The sequence below is a fragment of the Chelonoidis abingdonii genome, chromosome 10, assembly GCF_003597395.2.
Source record: "Chelonoidis abingdonii isolate Lonesome George chromosome 10, CheloAbing_2.0, whole genome shotgun sequence".
NCBI lineage: Eukaryota > Metazoa > Chordata > Testudines > Testudinidae > Chelonoidis > Chelonoidis abingdonii.
In genome coordinates, this window is record NC_133778.1 from 36,635,947 (window position 1) to 36,657,284 (window position 21,338).

The following is a 21,338-nucleotide window of genomic DNA, read 5'->3' on the forward strand; positions in this document are numbered from 1 at the left end:
TTTCACTCTAGAGCAAAAAAAGACTTGTTGTCTCTGTCCTATAGCATACAGAATAACACTGAAAACTTACAAAGCTACGCATACTGGTTTGGGGAAGAACTAGACTTTCTTAATCCTACAGGCAGCCTGTATTCGCTATCATAGTTCAACACTGAGTATGACCTCTCTTACTGAATGCACATTGGAGCCTTTTATCGAACTGTAGCCAGCAGTTGTGGGAGATAACATGTTGCAGCCCTAGAAAATGTTTAAAGTGTGCAGAAAAGCCCTCTTACATCATTTGTTTGGGGCGCACAGCCTGCATTTGATTTTAAGGTTGTACCTTAAAACAAAGCTGCTGGTCACCTTTAATATATTTATTGTATAAATATGTGGATTATAAATGTACAAGCAATCTGTTTGTTTCTGCTAAGATAACAGATACAGTTATTACATAAAACTAATAAATGTTTAACAGACATTGCATTGAGTGACCTTGGGTTTAAAGTCTCATGATTTCCGTACCTTTAACAGTTTATTTCAGCAATGAGTATTTGTAAAACATCTTGTTGTAAATGGAACAGATCTACATCTTGGGGGTAAGAAAGATGTAATGATATAATCTTATTCATATTTGCCAACCATTTTGTTTTGGCCAGCATAGCTCTGTGGAGTCTCTCATTCAGTACCTCTGCCCCTTTTTTTGAGGAGGCAGGGAGCAGAGCAGTCCCAGAGCTACTAGGTTTTTTAGGAAGGGGTAACAGTGTGAGAGCAGATAGCTTAGCTATAGGAGGAGCTGGGAGGCAGAGAATCTCCCAGGCACACTAGGAAGTAGTTAAGGGTAGCTGCAGGAGAGGAGCCTTGCAAAGAGGTAGGGGACAGAATCCGTTGAGGGGGCAGACTTTTTTTTTTTTTTTGGGTGGCGGGGATGGAAGGGGGGATTGTTTGGTTTAATTTGGTGAATGGTGTAAGAAGTTTTTTAAAATGCATAAATGTACTGGAACAATAGGGTAAAATCTTAGTAGGATGAACTCATTCCTTCCTCATTTCAAGGTAATAAACTGAGTGCTATGCAGTACCTTTACAAAGTGAGGACATAAAGACCCATCGTTTTATAAAGTGCAGTTGTGTGCAATAATGGGCCTATATTTTCCTGCACAACTGCCATGAATATGTACACTGGTGAGGTATCTGCCTTTGCACTCTCACTTTTGACTTGTCAACTATGTATCATTAATATTGGTTCTTTTGTCTTGTCTTATTTTATCTGGGTGGTTTTAACTGTATAATACCTCTAAGTGGGAGTGGGAACAATGAAGATGGCAAAGGTTATGGTTACATAACTGTTGCCTTTCCGAATCCTTCTTTTCATCACTCATAGCTTTCAGAAATTCTCAATTTTAGGGCAGGAGATGTACACAATTTTATGTAATAAAAGATTGATTAATTTTTTGGAACATTTAAACAAAACAGTTAATCAGTTTATGACCATGAAAAGAAAAAACAAAATATACTCTTTCCCTGTTATAGTGAAAAACCACTTATGATTTCCACTCCCCCTGCCCTCTTTGGTGTGGTTATATCAATGTCTGTAGGTTTGAGGCTGAATTTTGGAATGGGAAAAGAGCTGTCAGTGAGAAGTGCCATTTCAATTAAAACAACTTTGCAAGATCAAAACATGACTGACTGGAGGAAAAAAAACTGTATGTCAAGCAAGTGTAGCAAGGATTTGATCCTTCTCCCATTGAAGTCAATGACTTCACTGGGTGCAGGATTGAGTCATGAGTGATTAATAATGCCAGCATGAGGCTGGTGAAGGACACTAAAGAAGGCAGAGCTTTGTGTGATTGAATGGCTTACTTGCTCCAGACAGGTGTGTGTTTTGTGAGGTAAAACTGGTACAATGGCAAATATGTGCAGGATTGGGGCTCCCTGCTGCAGGCCTGCTAAGATCTCTTGACTAGGGCATTCCAGTGGTGCCTATCCAAACTGCTCCATGCTGTGGATTTTTATTTCTTTTTTCATAGAAAACTGTGATAAGAGTATATTAAGGCTGCATTGTTAAGGACTCTAAAGTTATGAATGACGGTAAAGATTGGTGGACAATCTTGAACTTTGCTCTTGTGCGTATGCATTATGAGCTGGCCCAAATGCACACTATTTCTACTATGAATACTATTTCTCAAATACAGTATCATACATTTTTTTCTATAACCTTGGTACTACACTTTCAAGTATTGTGTACTACTGTGTATTCCAGGCATTCATAAAGAAGACTCATGGATTATAAAAAGTACACAGTAAACTCTAAGTATGCTACAGGATAAGTATAACTGAATAATAATGAAAGTTTGCCCATCTGTTACAGCTCTCTCTGTAGGTAACTGTGTCCTCTGAATTGCACCTAAGGAAAGCTGTACTGTTGAGAAGAAAATGTGCAGTATCAACAAAATTAAGTATCCTGGGGAGATGTTACATGTGGATTTAAGATAACAAATGTTATGATGTATTAATTGAGAAGTAATGTGTGATCATGTCTTTTTTAAAGCAAGTTTCAGCAGGGATGCTGGAACAATTTTTATCATGGGGATTCTGAGAGACATTGACCCAAACTGTAAACCCTGTATACAATGGAAACCATTTCAAGCTAGGGTGTGTGTGGCAGCACCCCTACTTCCAGCACCTGTGGGTTTCAGATTGGGGTAAAAATAAGTTGTGGTTTTCCCTCCAGAGGTAACTGCCCATTCAAGCGATTGGCAACAATTCTCTTCTATTAATTTTATTACTTCAGGCTGTTTGAAGCCTCAGGATAACAATGCATCATGTTACATTTAACATTTTGAAGGTTGTCTTTTTAATGATCGGGGATAGGTTCCATTTAAAAAAACCTCTAAGTTTCTGGAGCACAGGCTGACAGCCACCAGGAAAAAGTGTCAACTTGCTGAGATGTTGAGAACTATTCTAATCCTTCCCCGGATGTAAACAGAATATTGTAATGCATAAGTGAATAGAGTTAATGCTGCCACAAACATAACTTTATCTTAAGCTCTTTTTTGCTCCTAGGTTGGCTGTGTGTATATATGATGGGCAGGGCCAGCGCTACCATTTAGGCAGCCTAGGCAATTGCCTAGGGCGCCAGGATTATTTGGGGGGCGGCATTTTGCCGGGCGGGGCGGCAGGTGGCTCTGGTGGAGCTGCCGCAGGCATGCCTGTGGGAGGGTCCGTTGGTCCGCGGCTCCGGTGGAGCTGCTGCAGTCATGCCTGCGGGCTGTTGGCTGCTCGCGTGGCTCCAGTGGACCTCCCACAGGCATGACTGCAGCAGCTCCACCGGAGCCACGGACCAACAGACCCTCCGCAGGAATGACTGCAGCAACTTCACCGGAGCTGCGGGATCAGCGCGGGGGGCGGTGAAATGGCCGTGCGCCTAGGGCGCGAGAAACCCTAGCGCCGGTCGTGATGATGGGCTCTAGTGACCATGAATCTACAGTACTGGTCCACCCAGTTCGGAATCAAAGTAGAATTGGTTCATGTTGGAACTTGATTCAACTTTGTGGAATGGATTCCCATGCCTAAGAATGGGGGCTGATGGGATAAAATTCTGTGTGCTAGTGCAACATCTAGTAAACTGCATGGCTTATCTAACTTACGTAGAAGATATTTAACTTGTTCAGAGGACAGTCATTTCCACGCTTTTCTAGTTAAAAGTCCCCTGTGGTACAAACAACAAAGGATGAGAGAGAGCCTGGTGATAGATGCTGCTTTTTCTACTAGAACTCCCCACTTTCATCCCCAACAGCAAGGTGTAATTGTAGCAACCATCTACTGTCTCTCTCTAACATGGACAACTGTCACTGGAGAGGGACTAAATTGAAGCTCAAATAATATAAGTAGTAATTTTATAGTAGATGGGTGTTTATTGAGACTGAATTTTTTTCATATATTTATTTAGGATCTCTGTAAGGACAGATGTGTTCTTATATTTGGGTCAAAACAGGCTTATCCAAAATTTGGATAATCCTGGTGAAACCACAATAGTAACAAATAGCCAGTTCTTTGCACTTCATTAGGTTCTTTATCTGGTTATATGTTCATCCATCTTACATCCAGTAAAACAAATCTAGAAGGACGAAAAGTGTTCTGTAAACTGCCTGGATCATGTTTCCCAGATGACTGCACCATTATCATAAAAACCCTCCTACATAAATCAATCAATAGCTTGTGGCAGTGTTCACACATAGTACATGCCTGACTAGGTATAGAAGGATAGTTTGAAGACATCATTTACCAGGTAATGATTTTCCAAGTAATGTAGATTCAGTGTCTCAAATGGATTGACATACAAACAAATGCTTCTGTGTAGCTATGGTTGAGATGGCAGCACTTCTTTAGATCCTGGTGAATTAAAATGTGTGTTTTATGGTGTATGTCTGTTTATGTACCTAAGGATGTAAATAAAGTTGGCATGTATTGAATTTAGTATGACGTAGACTTGAGTTTAACTTGGAAAGAAAACTGCATTAATACTCGCTTTCCTGAAGTACAGTAGGTCTCCCACTGAGATGCCTGCTATTCAAACACCTTTAAAAATGGAGCTGTGTACTGCATATAGTGATTAGATAGCAGTTACAAAAGTGAGCCACAACAGAACCGCTTAATCCACTTGCTGTTGCAGCAGTGCAGATTTTTGTTGCTATACCAAACATGTAAAAACTAATGAAGCCAAACCCACTCCTTAACAGATCCTTTTGCTTGACCCACCCAATTTCCTTAGGCACTCTGTGTAATCTATTGTAAGTCTATATACACTAGTTCTATTAGCTAGTTGATAGAATCGTGTTGTAATACTCCCAATAAAACACACAGTATAGAAATAACAAAACTCTGTATTTGTTCAGCTGAGAGAAGGATTCTGAATTTGGCTTATATTTTAAAAATGTGTGTGTGTGTGTGTGTGTGTGTGTGTGTGTGTGTGTGTGTGTGTGTGTGTGTAATTTGACCAAAGGGAGGCTGGACTCAGTGTGTTGATATTGTTTGGAAATAATGTTAATTCACTAAGGCCTGGTCTAGATTTAAAACTTATACCAACATAGCTATGCTGGTATAAGCCCTTGTGCATATACACTTATACTGGCATAAAAGCACGTTCGCTGGTATAGCTTAAGGCTGAAGCTCTTGTATGCCAATATAAGATGCAGCTACAGTAGGAAGATTGTGGACAAGGCCAAATTCTTTTATGAAAGCAGAGACCAGAGATACGTTTTTTGGACTAGTCAAGGGGATATGGATCATTTTTGTGTATAGTGGGTGGATCTCAGATTAACCTATATAAACAATATAATTAAGATTAAAAGACGAAGTATGATCACCATCTCCTGCATTACATTGGAACGCTAAAGAAGTGAAAATGTGTAGGACTGTATATAATTTGGTTATTGATAGCTCAGCAATCAACCTGGAACTTCAAGTGATTTAAGACTGCAGTTTCAAGAATCTGGGAGACAGTGATGACCAGCCAGGATTAGGACGCTTAACTTGGATTTTTTCAAGGGGGAGAAAAAGTCAGCTTTTACTCTCAAACTAAATCAAGACTCCTAATGGCTTCCTTTGGCCTAGCAGTTAAGGGGTAGAAATGGTGAAGTTGACAACAGAGGTAATACATGACACAATTATGGCAATGAATGCTAGGACTGACCTTTGAAAAATCAGATACTTGCAATCACTGTTTATTCTACTAGTAAAGCATAGGCATGTCAGCATCCTTCAAGGCACAGAAATGAGAGGAGCTGATATTTCCTCCCCCCTCTGGATTGATTAGGAGTTGTGGGAAGATAATTCTAGGAACTGTCACTTTGCTTGGCCCTTTGAAATTCCATGCTATATGGTAGGACTTGATAAAAGAGAAGTCCATTTAAAAACTACTACTAGATATAAATTCATAAACTTATGAAGACATATTTAGAATGTTTGAAAAGAATAATTTATATAGCAAAATGTCAAAGAATCTGCTAGAAAAATCTAGAGAAACTCAAAATTCCCTACATGTATCCATTAGCCTCACCAACTGTTTAATTCTTGTATGGTTCTCAGGGAGTGCAACAATTGGTATGAGAAATAAACCTTTTAAACTAGTATGTAATGCTGAGTAAGATGTCAGCGTCCAGAAATAATATTCACAAGCCAACCCCCTTTGTTGATTTTTAATTCTCTGTAAGCCAACCATCCTCCCCCTTTCGAAATAAAGTAACTTATTTTTGAAACTATGCATTCTTTATTAATTTTAAAAAAGGAGATAATGGACAAGGTAGCCTGGGTGGGGGAGGAGGGAAAGACAAGGGCACACTGCTTATTGTAGCCACACTAAAAATCAAATTGTTTGAATGACAGCCTTCTGTTGCTTTGGCCATCCTCTACAGTGGAGTGACTGGGTGCCTGAAGGGTCCCCCCCCGGCCTGCTGCATTCTTGGGCATCTGGGTAAGGAGGCTATGGAACATGGGGATGAGGATAGGTGGTTTATACAGTAGATGCAGTGAGGGTCTGTGCTCTTGTTGGCTTTCCTGCAACTCCAACAGACACTTCATCATCATGTCTGTTTGCTCCTTCAACAGACGCTTCATTATGTCCTTTCCTGGCCTCTGCCATTGAATGCCTCCATGCATTAAGCTGTGCCCTATCAATGCAGGAGGACTGCATGAGCTCAAACATGTCATTGCGAGTGCATTTTTTTTCACTTTCTAATCTGCGATAACCTCAGGGACAGAGATGATAGGGGAAGCGTAGAAACATTCTGTGCTCTACGATTCTGGGGGGACTGCATGGTCACCTGTGCTGCTGAGTTTCCCATGCTGATCAAACAGGAAATAAAATCCAAGAGTTCCCAGAGCTTTTCCTGTGTACCTGGCTAGTGCATCGGAATTCAAAGTGCTGTCCAAAGCGGTCACAATGGAGCACTCTGGGATAGCTCCTGGAGGCCTATACAGTCTATTTGCATCCTCACTACCCCAAATTCAACCCAACAAAGTCGATTTTAGTGCTACTCCCCTCACTGGGGAGGAGTACAGAAGTCAATTTTAAGAGCCTTTTAAGCCGACAGAACGGGGTTGGTTGTGTGGATGCATTCATTTTTAAATAGACCTAACGTGCCTGAATTCGACCTAACCTTGTAGTATAGTCTAGGCCTTAGGCTCCCAACTATGGACCCTATGGTACTTAAACTAATTTCAGGACTTTCACAAGAATTTATCCCCTTATATCAGGAGTTTTCATGCCACCTTCCCTGGTGGCAGCTAGGGAAAGCCAGGCTCTCCCTCTTTTTCTGAGTTCCGACCCAAGACCCTTGTAATGAGCAGGCAAGGTCTGTCTATTTAGACCCACCTTTTGTTAACTCCCTGGGCTTTTTTCCACCTCAACCTGTCAGCAGGCCTTTCTCCACAGCTTCCTCAAGCCATTGTCTACCAGGATCCACAGCCTCTCTAGGTTCACCTCTATTTCCAATCAGGAGGTTGGAAGGATCCCTCAGTAGTCCTCTTAAAAAATCCCAGGTGAAGATACAAAGTTACACCAAATTCTGCGTTCCTGTGCTTGACCTTCCATTCCTCTCTTGAATACCTCCTGGGCTCTCTCAAGAAGTCCAGATCTTTTAATCAGGGCTCATCACTGGGGCCTGCTCAGTGTATTTCCTGACATCTTGTCAGAGCTTCTTCTGAAGAGAGGATCCCACCGTCTATTGTCCCCCAGGCTTCCTGAAGCCCCTCCTTTATAGTAACTGTCCAGCTTCTCCCCAGCTGCATCTCATCCTAAATTGATTTTAGCTCATCATCTAGAAGTGCTAAGTGAATTCTCCAGCTCTCCTTAACCCTGTCCATCACACTGCCCTGCCTCTTTTGGAGTTTGTGTGAAATGTTGCTTGTTTCTAGTGCTTTTGTTGTCTTGTAAATATGGAAACTTACGAGGATCCTTCCATACTGTCGGGCATGACAGAGACTTATAAACTAATGTATGTTGTTGGGGAAGAGTATCAAATTGTGAGGAGCAAATAAGTACAGTTCTCACACTCACACCTTGAATGAGCTGAAACTGTTCCAGGAAGATTAATTTCAGACAAAATATATTAATCATTCACTTTTTAAAATTGATATTCCTGGAGTAGTGGCGTTGATGGGGAGGATTTTATTGGAGTATTTCATCCAAAGGATAAAATCAACTAATCAATATGTCTTTCTCCTCTGATGCATATTTAGAATAGCCCAAGATAACATTCCTAGCAACTTTTATTTAACACTGGGCAACGCAGACAAGATAACCTTTTTTGTGTTTTATAATAGAGCATACTGGTAACTGTGTATTTATATTAGAGTGTACTGGTGTATAACAAGAGCTGCAGTATGTTGAATATAGTGATTATACTTGGACAAACAGCATGAGTCTGCATTCACAGGTGCATGATGGTATCTGGGAGGTTCTAGATTCAGTTAATCAGATTATAACTGTTTTAGCTGGCATAAGCTAAAATACATGTCTAGATAACTGTGGTAATTTGACAAACTGTGGAATAAAACATTTTTCTCTCCCAATGTCAAACTTAAGTTTGTTTCTAAACAAACACTGAAATGTGAGGGGATGAGCCTATCTCGGTTCTCTGAACAGAGGATGAAGTATGTATTGGGACCTATGGCCAGGACGTGCAGCAAGAATAGCCACCTGGATAGAGAATGGAATTTACCTAACAGATGAAGAGGAATATCCTTTCTGTAAAGCCAGGGGTTGTTCAGGCACATTGGGGGACCCCTCTTATGTAATATTTAAAAAAAAATGCTTAAAATTAGTTTGAGAGGATGTAGTGGCAGTGACAGGCACAATGGAGTCCAGAAGAAATAAAAAGGTGATCCAGAAGCCTATGCAGCAGTGGTCAAAGGGTGTTGATTCATCCTCATTCAAAACATATTAAGTAATTTGGGTCTTTAAGACAAGTATGAAAGATAGAGAGGAGAGGCCTCTGATCTCCCAACTCACACCAATATCCTCACTTACCCAGTGTTATGTCTTGGCTTACAGTGTGGGTCAGCAGCCAGGTCCATAATGGCTGAGCTAGGGTGGGGTTTGGCCTTCCTACTGTTCATGAGGCACAGCTTGCTCTACTTGTTCTTCATGTGGTCTGGAATCAAATTACCTGAACTGCCAGGTCCCCAAATCCATGCTTATTTCATTGACACTGCCACATCTTCATTCTTCCAAAATAAATTACTTCTGCTCTCCCAGTCAATTCTTGTGCCCAATTAAATCTGTGTGTCATTTTTACACCGCCATCAAACAATCCTCTTCTCCCCCACCTCCACCACTGCCAACCTTAAATGTTTAAAAATCATGAGTCAGGCTCCCAAAAATTATAAGATGGTCTTAAAAATCAAGACTTTTTAAAAAATGAACTTAAAACAAGAAAATTGTTATCTGCTTTCTGGGCCTTTGGGGTTCTCTGAGGTCATGTTTTCAAGCTTTTCTCTGCAGCCATAAGGGCTAGAAATGTATTTTTAACAAAAGATGAGAATTTCTCCTAATCATAAGATTCCAGGGTCTGAGTATTTAAAAATAAAATCAAACAACCAAATATTGAATCTTGTGATTAAAATCACGAGACTTCCCACACTGCCCAAACAAATCAGTCCTGCCGTGCAAGAAGTGGTGGGGTGGGGCTCAGCCATTGCTATTGTTGCCGCTCTGTTCCCCTTTTCCTAATGAGCAAAAGGCTTCCAGCTCCTTCTCTTGCACTTGGCCCTGTGCTCTTCCTCCCGCCTAGTCTGTGGAGTAGTAGCTCAGAAGCTGCTCTGTTCGTCACATCCCTTCCTCTCTTGTGATCACAGCTGCAGCTCTAGATGCTCCCTATCCACTCCTCTCACTTCCTGCAAAACAACTAGCAATGCCTGAGCTGCTTTGCCCACTCCTCTCCTGTTGAAGGGAGCAGCAGTTCTCTCTCTCCTTATTTGAATGGTGTCCAAAGCTGGGGCTCCCTTCCCTCTGCTGAGTTCATAGTCTCTGTAAACCATCCCTGCATCTGTTGCTCCAACCTTTACATACGTGTGTGTGTGTGTGTGTGTGTGTGTGTGTGTGTGTGTGTGAGAGAGAGAGAAATTTTATCTTGACATTTTTTTTCACACGTGACACCTCATCATTCTTTGCTATATCGTTTCTATTAATATTCCATTTGGGATCTCTGTTGCTAAAGCTGTCCCAATTTGTGTAGGGTTCTTTGTGACAAAAGATGTGACTCTGCTTAAAAAAACAGCATTAATGTGCCCTGTCAGAAGTGATTAGATGAAAATGGTTTGTGAAAATTCCATTTGGGATGGTGGATTGTTTTCCAGGGTGACACTTATATCATCAGATGTTTCAGTTTTATCATCTCTACCTGTAAATGTCCTGTGCTCCAAAAATTGAATTAAAACCCCCAAATCCAACACGAGCAGTTTTTAAAATTACAGTTTTAACCACAAAAATCTTCCAGTCCATGAAAATAACAAATACAACATGGATGGATGGATAGATCTAGAATTCCTCTCCTTTGTTTACCCTACTGCAAATATGTTTGCTTAAGAGCAATAAGAGTTTATATTCAAACTTTGCAATCCAGAGTTTCACATAAAATGTACAACAGACAACCCAGATGGCAAATGCTGATATGTTAATCTAAAACATGAAAATTACCACTGGGGGCCAGATGGTGGCTTAATGTGAACTGTTTAACATTTTATGCTTATCTTATTAAAACTGCTTTTACTAGTCCAAAGCTGTATAAGTTAGCAGTGTAGTTTGGAAAAGACTCTGGAACAGTGTATCACTAAATGAACAAAAAAACAAACACTGAGCAGAAGGCAACGTTTACTGCAGGGACCATGGAAGAGAAAAGCAGATCCATGTCTGATTGGAAAGGTGGTTTTTCCTCCATTTATAGATTGGTAAAGGAAAAGCCCCCAAAATCATTGTTAGTCTAATTTTCAAAGGTACTATGCACACACAGCTCCATTTGAAGCATGAAATAGTTGGACTATGATACTGAGGGATGTGACATACACATAATGCTTTGTATTTTCCATTTAAAACATATTTTTTGAGGTGTGGAAATTTAGATTTTTTTTTTTTTTTTAAGACCTAATCCTGCACCCTTAAAATCAGTTTTGCCCTTTACTTCAGTGAAACCAGGATTGAACTATTAGCCTAAACTAGGGGGAAATATCCCTGATGGAAAAACTAGTTCAGATAACAGATTATTTTCCTAATACTGAGACGGCCCAGCTTCTTCCTTCGGCATTCCTCTTTTTAGCTTTTGCCTGAACAATTATTTCCTCTGACATGATGCAAGAGCTTACGCAACTGAGGAGAGAGAACAAACGGCCACTTGTGAAGTAAGTCACATGGTGCACCACTAGAGCCCTTACAGTAAATGCCTTCTGTATTAAGGATGTGGTAAGCCGGGCTCTGAAAAGCAGCAGTGACGTGTGTGTACATGTACCATTTATAAATCTGACATGGAATTATTAACGCATTTAATTTAGTTTGGACATTAGCGTGCACCTGCTGTTCCCATCAGCACTTCCACTTGAACCTTTCTGGCTTAACATATCACACATACAAGTTTGTAGAAAATATGTTAGTTAGAAAATAACTCTTTAGGGTCAGATACTTATATTAAAATAGCTTTAATCAAACCACTTTAGAGTAGATTGTTAGGCGTTTCCTATATTTTGACCTGATGCTTTGGAATAATGCCCAAACTTCTGTACGTTTTGTTGATAATGGCAATAATACTCAAGTTATTGGTTTAAAATGTTAAAATACATATAGCATATTTAAAAGGTAGTCTTCATTTAAATATCCTGCTAGTGGAAATTTGACATCTAAAATATCTTGAGTAGAACATGACCCTCCCCCATGAACAGAATTTGCTTGAATTTTTACTAGTGTTAAAAAGGATAATTATTTATTTAAGTTTCATAGCTCCTTTCATTCCAGTGAACTCCAAAGCCCTTCTCTTTTACAGACTACATAGAATTAATTTTGTCTATTGAAATACCTCATGCACTTTTTAGGATAGTTGCAGCTTGTATAAGTAAAGTATCTCTGGAAAAAAAAAGCAGTCAGGGGAACACAGCAACTGTGTAACAAAATATAGCAATACTGCACAACCGTTTTAGATAGAATTCAGGTGTGCAGAGTGTAACTGACACTTTTGGAATTCAGTCAGGACACTGGGGCTAATCACCCTCTTATGAAAAGTGGGAGATGTTTAGTGACCTCAGATGGTCAGCACTCTGACTTGCTTGTCCAAAAGATAGCAGCACTGAAACTCCATTATTATGATAGTGCATTCCTTCTAAATGATTCAGAAGATGATCACTTACTGAGATACCTAAACTGCCTCTTTGAGCAGCTGGAGTTTTATTTGGAGGTCTCCCACCCAAGTACTGATCCAGATCAGCACTGCTTATTTTGATATTAGAAGCCCACAGCCTGAAGTGGTATTCTGATGGCTTTAGGACAGTGGTTTTTCAGCTTGTGATCCGTGGACCCCTGGGGGTCTGCAGACTATGTCTAAGGGGTCCATGAAAGGTGACTATGAAAATTTTCAGATCCCAGAAAAGGCATTCTGTTTTTCTGATCAATCAAAACTATGAATACTCCCACCTACAGGTCCAAACCCGAAATTGGTGATGTTAGCATATAAGCCCACAGTTTAACGCCCTTTCTCATGCTGTGTCAAATGTCATGCCAAGCACGTGCAACATTTATAGTTAAATTCTGTTCAGTCAGTTTTCAATCTAAGACATCTATAGTAGGGGACCGTGGACCGCAGGTTGAATTTCCAAAGGGGTCCGCACCTCTATTTGAAATGTTTAAGGGGTCTGCAAATGAAGAAAGGTTGAAAACCACTACTTTAGGAGATGCATTTTCATATTAAAGCTATGGATTTCTCCTCTAAAGAGAACAAGGTGTACCTCCCACATTCTCTTTTTCTGATCAGTTTTGTTGTTGAAATTTAAACTAAAACTGATCAACAGTTCTGTAATTCCAGTGGCCTAGTCTGTTGGAGACCAGGGAGAAATAGAACTCTGTTGATTTTATCTCATTCCCACATGTCATATGAGAAATGTTTTGAGTCACAATCTCTCATAGTGCCTTGTAAATCAATAATTCAGGAACGTGCCCTGCAATCCAGATCCTGCAGGTTTATCCAAAACATATTGCAAATACTCTTGAAACTCCTTTTTAGCGTCAATCTGCTACAAGAAAAGAGGATGAGCAGCTGGTAAACTGGCCTTTTAATGAACCCATACCATATTACAATATCTTCAGTTACTGCACAATTTAATTAGTTCAGTTTACCCTACCAATCTGAAGAGACCAAACCACAGTCTTGGACAGCCACTAAAATAATTTCAGCTTCTTCACTGCTGGCCATAAAGCAGAATTTAGTCTCTTACTGTTACATATATCAAATATGTATGTAAATATGTAGTAATGCATATTCTGTATTACAAGCAGGTATTATAAATATACCAATTAATTAAAAACAATCAGTTCCTTAATAATCAGTAGCAATCCTAATTCCTTCTAACCCTAAGTATTGCTACTAAAGGTACAGAGAAGATTTCAGTGAAGAAAGCAAAGATTATTGAACTTATCTGTGTTTCAAAATGGACACTCATAAAAATGTTGGCCTTAAACTTGTGCCCTAGTTGAAACTAGTTTATAAAGATAAGAGAAAGTTATTGGTTTGCTGTTTTGGCAAGGTAAATTATCCCAAGTCTGGGATTGCTATCTGAACTGATACAATTTTGATTTAAATGAATGCTGGTGTAATATTACTGTTGTACTAATGTGACGCAAATGCTCAGGACTAAGCAGTGAGTTTGCATGTATCTACTATTGAAGTGTTGTCCTAGCTTCCTACTCGGATTTGAACCTTAGCGTTCATAAACTGAGAAGCTAGCATGAACCCTCTAAGCTTAATTACCGGCTTAGATCTGATAGTGCTGCCACCAGCCAAAAATTTCCAGTGTACGCCTCACTCTGGTCTCCCCAAAACCTTCCCTGGGGGGACCCCAAGACTCAGATGCCCTGAGTCTTACCACAAAGGGAAATAACCCCCCTCCTCTTGTCTCTCTGTGCTGCCCTCCGTGGTTATCCTGGATAGATACGTACTACTCCTTGAATCTAATCCCTTCCCCAAGGCAAACAGATTCAAGAAAACAGAAGAGATTCCTACTCTTCTCCCTCCATCCAGTCCTAGTGAAGTATCCCAATTCCTGGGATAAAACAAGGGAAACCAAGAAAAGAAATCAAACAGTTCTAAAAGAAAGTTATAAGAAAAAGACATAAAATGTTTCTCTGTATCCAGGCTACATATACGGTCTTACTTAAAAGAAAAATATGAATAAACCTTTTCATAAGTTGTATCCAATTTAAAACATCCAGCAAACACACACATGTAAATATCAAAAAACAAATAAGCCTATTGTCTTCTACCTTTTGTACTTACACTTGGAAACAGAAGATTAGAAAAGCCTGGAGACAGAAATCACTCTCATAGCCGAGAGAGAGCACAGAGCAGAGAGACAGACAAAAGACACACACCCCAAAATTCCCTCCCTGAGCTTTGAAAAATCCGGTTTCCTGATTGGTCCTCTGGTCAGGAGTGTGGTTCCCTTTGTTAACCCTTTACAGGTAAAAGAAACATTAACCCTTAGCTATCTGTTTATGACAAGTGTAGTTTTGAAATTTTTTTCCTGAAACACACAGTTGCCTTATCTTTTCCATTCATAAATTAGTCTTTTTTTATTATATCACAGATATTAGCACTATATGTCCATAAACTATGTTCCATCATCTCAGTTAATTTCTTGGTTGATGATCTCTTGGGATGTTTGATTTTGTTCTCACTAAAATATACTCAAAATTTCAGCCTCTAAAAATTCTGAATACTTGAACACTAGAAAATGCATATTGATATAATTTTCATTAACTAACAGGGAAAATTATATAACCAAACAAAATTCATTGATCAAGTGGCATTTTCTAAATGGCGGAACTTAATTTAGTTTTATCCTGAGACGACACAGAGTTGCACTTTCCAAATTAAATATGTATGGGGATATCTGACTTCAAAGGTAGTTGCCTCTTTATAAGTTCTCTTTCTATTAAGTGATAAGCCAGAGCCACAATTGTCAGATTTGGCACCTACTAATTTATACAAACTGTGCTAATCCAGCACTGGAACACTTTTGGTATGGTTGACCTGGTGTAACCGTTAAAACTACAAATCTCTAATAATAATTGTTGTTAATTGTGTGTTTATTGCAAATTCCTCTAGGTACAATGGTAGTAAGATTGGTGACTTTAAAATTCTGTAGCCTCTAATGAATATTCATTTTTAATAGCATGAAGTAACAGAACTCTAACTTATATATATATATATATATTTTATAATATATAGTGGTTAATAGTCGTTACGACATCTTACAATATATGTTTAATCAACTTTGAAATTTTATGTAATATATACAGAAAGAAATCACCCAGTTGATATCAAGTCACGTGTCTCTTAATTCTTCTTCTATCTATGCCCTTTGGGCTGACTGACAAATGACCACATCTCGCAAACTGTATTCATTACAATAACCAACTGTAATGTGTTGATTATTGATGTGCTTTATGAGGAAACAGAGTGTGTGTGTGCGCGTCCGCATGCACACGTGCTTGCCACAATGAGAAATCAGCCTATTCACATTTTGTATATAAAACTGGGAGCTGTTTTAGAAAAAACAAAATCTATGGTTGGAACTAGAAGTAAACATACATTTTGCTTAGGTGATTTAGTAGGCCTGAAAACCTCAGACAGTTACACAAGTTTAACTGTTTAGTACAGAATTACTATGCTTTATCATTTTAAACCAATTTTGCTGTAGAGGAGGTTGTCTTTTAAAAATTATCTTCTTTCCTATCCACAGGACATGAACTTGATTGACATTCTTTGGAGGCAAGATATAGACCTTGGGGCAAGACGTGAAGTTTTTGATTTTAGTCAAAGACAGAAGGAGTATGAACTCGAAAAGCAGAAGAAACTTGAAAAGGAGAGACAAGAACAGCTCCAAAAAGAGCAAGAAAAAGCTTTACTGGCTCAGCTGCAGCTGGATGAAGAAACAGGTGAATTTATTCCTATTCAGCCTGCCCAGCACGTTGAGTCAGACAACACAGGCATGACAACCAATTTTTCAAAGGTAAAAAACAGTAATTTTTCGCTTATGCTGATCTATAACATGTATATGTGTTTTCATTTCTCTTTCTTGTGAATAAGATGATAAAACTGCTGGTTACCTAAACTTAGTTTGTATTTGTAAGGGAGGAATCTTCAGTCATCCAAAAATAAAAACTAATATTTTTTTCTCATATCTTTCCTACGTAGACTGTACATATTTCAAAACCAGAAGCAGATGCCTTGTCCTTTGATGACTGCATGCAGCTTTTGGCAGAAACATTCTCATTTGTAGATGATAATGAGGTAAAATATCAACCTAAAGCTTAATATAGTTGTGGGGTTTTTGAGGGGGGCGGGGGGGCAAGTAGAGGGAGCGAATGATAACATATCTGTTGTTGCACAACTTATTTGCAGTTTTTTTTATTTCTATTATGATGAGTCTTAATGGGATATTTTCACATTATTGTACTATATGTTAGGCAAAATACAGTGATTTAGATCTATCTAATACTCTTTCAAGGGGACATATGTGGATCTGTTATATAATGCAGAGAGCACCAAGAATGGCTTTTGCTTGATGCCTTACCGAGTAATGTATATTTATAAAATTCCAGGTTTCTTTGGCTGCATTTCAAGTGCTAGTACCTGCTCATATAGATAGCGACCCAATCTTCATTACTTCTAATCAGACTCAGCCACCTGAATCATCAATCCTTCAATCTCCTGTCACTGATGTAGATAATATGGAAAACATAGAGCAAGTTTGGGAAGAATTACTGTCCATTCCAGAACTACAGGTAAGGGTTAATGTAAGCAGCAGCTGAAAGAATGGCAGAGTATTCTGGGAGAACATCTCCAAAGAATTCAGAACAATAACAGTGCAGTCATTCTTAAGGAATGGTGACAAGCCCATCAGGCTAGTAGCTGCAGGGTTTTTGTAAATCAGTGTACATTGAGCATCTAAAATATACTGCTTTTGATTAATTATAAGAGGGAAGACTTCATGAGAGGAGGATTATTTACCTAATACTGTTTGAAAATATATTCTGTCTTCCTGGCCACAATGTTTCTATTTTTATTGATTCTAGAGCTGGCTCTTGGTTAAATACAGAAACCTGTTACTGCACTGTCATGTGTTTGAAATTGTACCTGCAGAAATGTGAGGAACCTCTAAATTATGGTTCCTACAGCAACCATTAGTCTATCCCCAAATACTACTCTAAAAGTATTTGTGTTATAATGTTTAACTTTCTATTATTTACATTAATATATTACAATATATATAAAACACAAAACAATATTGCATATGCGGTGGGGCTCGTAACTTGGCATTTCTTGATTTGTCTTTACAATTAATATTAAACTTTGAAGTTGCATTTATTTAGATTTTGCATTTATCTTCCATCATGGGAGAAAAAAAGCTTTTAAAATAATATTGGTATATTAGCCACTAGTTATGGCTGCTTGTTCTATGAAAACATTATTTGTTTTTCAGTTACAATCAAACTCTCTTAGGTGCTGTACATGCAGTGAATATGTCAGGCTAAAAATACTTTGCTCTTTTACTAATCTTAGCATTTCAGACACTATCTAGCTTATTTATTTAATCACCTCTGCAGTGTTTTTACTGGAATTGCACCCAAATTGGACTGTAAAATTAGACTGGTTTATTTTTAATTATTTATTTTAATGTTTTTAACATGCACAAAATTGCTGTCTTTTGGATTGCAAACCAATCAAAGGAATGCTTAAAAGGACACCATCAATGTGCAAGCAAGTCAATTTAACAAAAAATAGTTAGAAAGCAGTATCAGGTACTACACCTGTTCTGACCCTATCTTCCTTTTGCTAATTTTTGTGGTTTTTCACAATAAATTTTTCTGTAGGTTTTTTCCCCTTTTTTTTTTTTTTTTTTTAATCTTCCCTGTTGTTGTGTGAAAGACCCACACAACCAAAACGGGGAATTGAATGACTATACAGGAGCAACAATGAAACTGACAATACAAAAAGTAACCTTAAATGTCACTATTATAATTCTGAGTAGAAGTTGAACAAATTTTCAGGGAGAAGACAGGTTTAAGTTTAAGGATTAGTTTAAGGAGAAAAGGAAAAACCAAAAGATCTCACATCTGGTAAATAGTTTAGGTATGACTTTATTTGTGATTGAACAATCAGTGTGTGGCTCTCTAAGAGGACCAGAATTATTTTTGTAATTGCCTAATTCTAAAAGGACAGAAGGGATACTTTGATACCAGCTTCCTTCCATAAATGTTAAGACTGCTACCCTGTTGGAAAGAATGTTGTTTTTGTAGCCAATCAGGACCATCAAAATAATAGTCCTGAACACTTACTTTTGGTTAACATTAGTGTATGTGGGTTTAATTAATGTTTGTAAAGCCCCATGTGAGTACTGTTTTTTATTACATAGTAAATTAAATTTCTCTGCACCAGACAGCTGCTTCATTGAGTACCACCTAAAAGACAAAAGATCTCTTAAAAATCTATTCCATAGTTTGAAATTTAAGGGATAGTTGTTTGCTAATATCATTCAATAAATTGTATGCAGTGGCTTTAAGTTGGCTATATTAATACTAAATCTATTTGTATTATGGTCCTGCTTAAGGTGTATTCAGATTTGGCAGCATCAGGATCCATATTGACAATTTACTAGAGCAGGAGGGATGCATCCAGCTTCCATATAATGGGAGCATATTTCAGCAAGTCATTTCTTTGGTTTATTAGTATGATTTTGGGACACTACAGGTGCCAGAATGCTATGTTATCTACCTGGTGACTCTGCTGAGAACAAGAAGATTCATACTCTGCTAGGACTTGCAGACCCCAGAGACTGCCTCTTAGTAATAAAATAAGCACAGCAATGGGCAGTGCTATGACCACCCAAGTTATATAACAATGCTTTAATGGCCATTTTATGTGTATATTGATCTCAGAAGGGAAATCTTAAATTTGTGGAATCCAGCAGCTATAGATATAGATGATAAAATATTTTGTGAATTTATTATTGATAAACTTATATTTGTAACGTTTCTTCATATAGTGTCTTAACATTGAAAATGATAACCTGGCTGAAGTAACCACTATTGCAAACCCAGAAACCAAGCCATCAGAGATTCACAGTAACTTCTACAACTCGTTACCCATTACTGTTGATTGCAATTCAGATTTCCTCAACACTTTTGAGGGTTCCTTTTCTAACATCCTACCACCAGAAGACCTCAGCCAGCTAAGAGTGGCCTCTTTAGATACCACTTCATGTTTAAGCTCCAACTTTTCTGAAGATTTCTACTCCACCTTTGTTGATCCAAAGGTGAATGGTGACACAGCAGAACCAAACATTGTCAACAAGTCATTTGCTGAAGTTCCATATGAACCTATTGATATTTCTGATTTCTCACTGTGTAAAGCTTTTAATGGTGACCATCAGGGAAATGCACTAGAATGTAATGATTCTGACTCTGGTATCTCATTGAATGCACATTCCAGTTCTGCATCCCCTGAACATTCTGTTGAATCATCTGTCTTTGGAGATGCAGCTTTTGGATACAGTGATTCTGAAATGGAAGACATGGATAGTGCTCCTGGAAGTCTGCAACAGAGCAATGCTCAAACGTATTCATTGCAGTTTCATGATCCAGTCCCTCCTTCCCTAGGGCCAAGCACTCAAAAGTCTGATCTGCAATGTGTAAACACACCAAAGGGAGAACTACCTGCCAGTCCAGGTAACACCAAAGCTCCATTTACAAGAGATAAACCTTCACGCTACCTTGAAGCTCATTTCACAAGAGATGAGCAAAGAGCAAAAGCTCTGCATATCCCTTTCTCTGTAGAAAAAATCATCAACCTTCCTGTGGATGACTTCAATGAAATGATGTCTAAGGAGCAGTTCAACGAGGCCCAGCTTGCACTTATCCGTGATATACGCAGGAGAGGCAAGAATAAAGTGGCTGCTCAAAACTGCCGTAAAAGAAAACTGGAAAACATCGTGGAACTGGAGCAAGACTTGGGTCATTTAAAGGATGAAAAAGAGAAATTGCTCAAAGAAAAAGGAGAGAATGGCAAAAGCATCCGTCTAATGAAAAAGCAGCTTACCAACTTGTATCTTGAGGTCTTCAGCATGCTACATGATGAAAATGGAAAGCCTTACTCTCCCAGTGAATACTCACTGCAGCAAACAAAAGATGGCAGCATCTTCCTTGTTCCTAAAAGCAAGAAGCCAGAGACTAAATTTTGACAGGCAAGGAAGCTAACTGGCTTTGACAGAGCTGGTATTTTTATTCTAATAGCTTTTACTGTGATGTGAAATGCAGAATTGTCATATTTTAAAATGATTCTATGCAAATATATATCTAAAGTTAATAACATGTATATTAAATACACAAGTTAAACTATTAGTGCAATGCATATGTATGCAAAATGTGTAATCTCATTTTTCTAATAGTCAATATTTCCTTCTTTATAGCTCCACTTTGGCTAGTTTCTGTATGAGTGTAAATATTTAAAGACTTATTTATATACTGTTATCTCATCTGTTATATTCATAGATTTATATGAAATAAATATATGATTTTAGCTGGCTAAATACAGTTGGTCTTGCAACAAATTGTATTCAGACAAATTTTTATAAATATAAATTGAATAATGTTCACCACTTTTCATATATATTTTTATTTGCCTTACATTTAAAATAAAAACTTTAATTTAGTATACAAGTTGATAATAAAGTATATTATTTCGATTTGTCTTACATGTTTGTGAATTTTTTTAACTGCATATCATTCATGTTTACTTCCTAAATAGGTTATTTACTAACTTACAAACCTTCACTTTTTTTTTTTTTTTTTTTTTTTTTTTTTTTTACACAAAGGTGAACTGTCATAAACAAGCTATATAATTATTAACTTGAAATGCAGTATACAACATTGTCAGCATTACTAAGGCCAGGTCTATATACATTGCTCAGGGACATAAAAAATCCACTCCCCCTGAGCAACATAATTCTATCGACCTAGCCCCCCATTTCCCCCGTGCAGAGAGCACTATGTTGGCAGAAGAGCTGCTCCTGTTGACATACCTACTGCCTCTTGGGGAGGTGGA

General features: G+C 38.3%; 1 protein-coding gene across 4 annotated transcripts in view; it reads left to right on the forward strand.

Annotated features, from left to right (window-relative positions):
• Positions 1-20,988, forward strand: part of NFE2L2 (NFE2 like bZIP transcription factor 2) — a 39,685-nt gene extending 18,697 nt beyond the window's left edge. For 2 of the 4 annotated variants that reach the window (XM_032768486.2, XM_032768489.2), the window contains 4 exons: positions 15,976-16,245; positions 16,431-16,526; positions 16,838-17,020; positions 19,282-20,988. In XM_032768486.2, coding sequence (XP_032624377.1) covers positions 15,976-16,245; positions 16,431-16,526; positions 16,838-17,020; positions 19,282-20,475 — 1,743 coding nt within the window. In that variant the 3' untranslated portion in view covers positions 20,476-20,988. Of the gene's footprint in view, positions 1-826; positions 851-10,084; positions 10,927-11,291; positions 11,374-15,975; positions 16,246-16,430; positions 16,527-16,837; positions 17,021-19,281 lie in introns of those variants that run through there. The other 2 variants (XM_032768487.2, XM_032768488.2) reach the window with 2 other exon arrangements.
• The last annotated feature ends 350 nt before the right edge of the window (positions 20,989-21,338 follow it).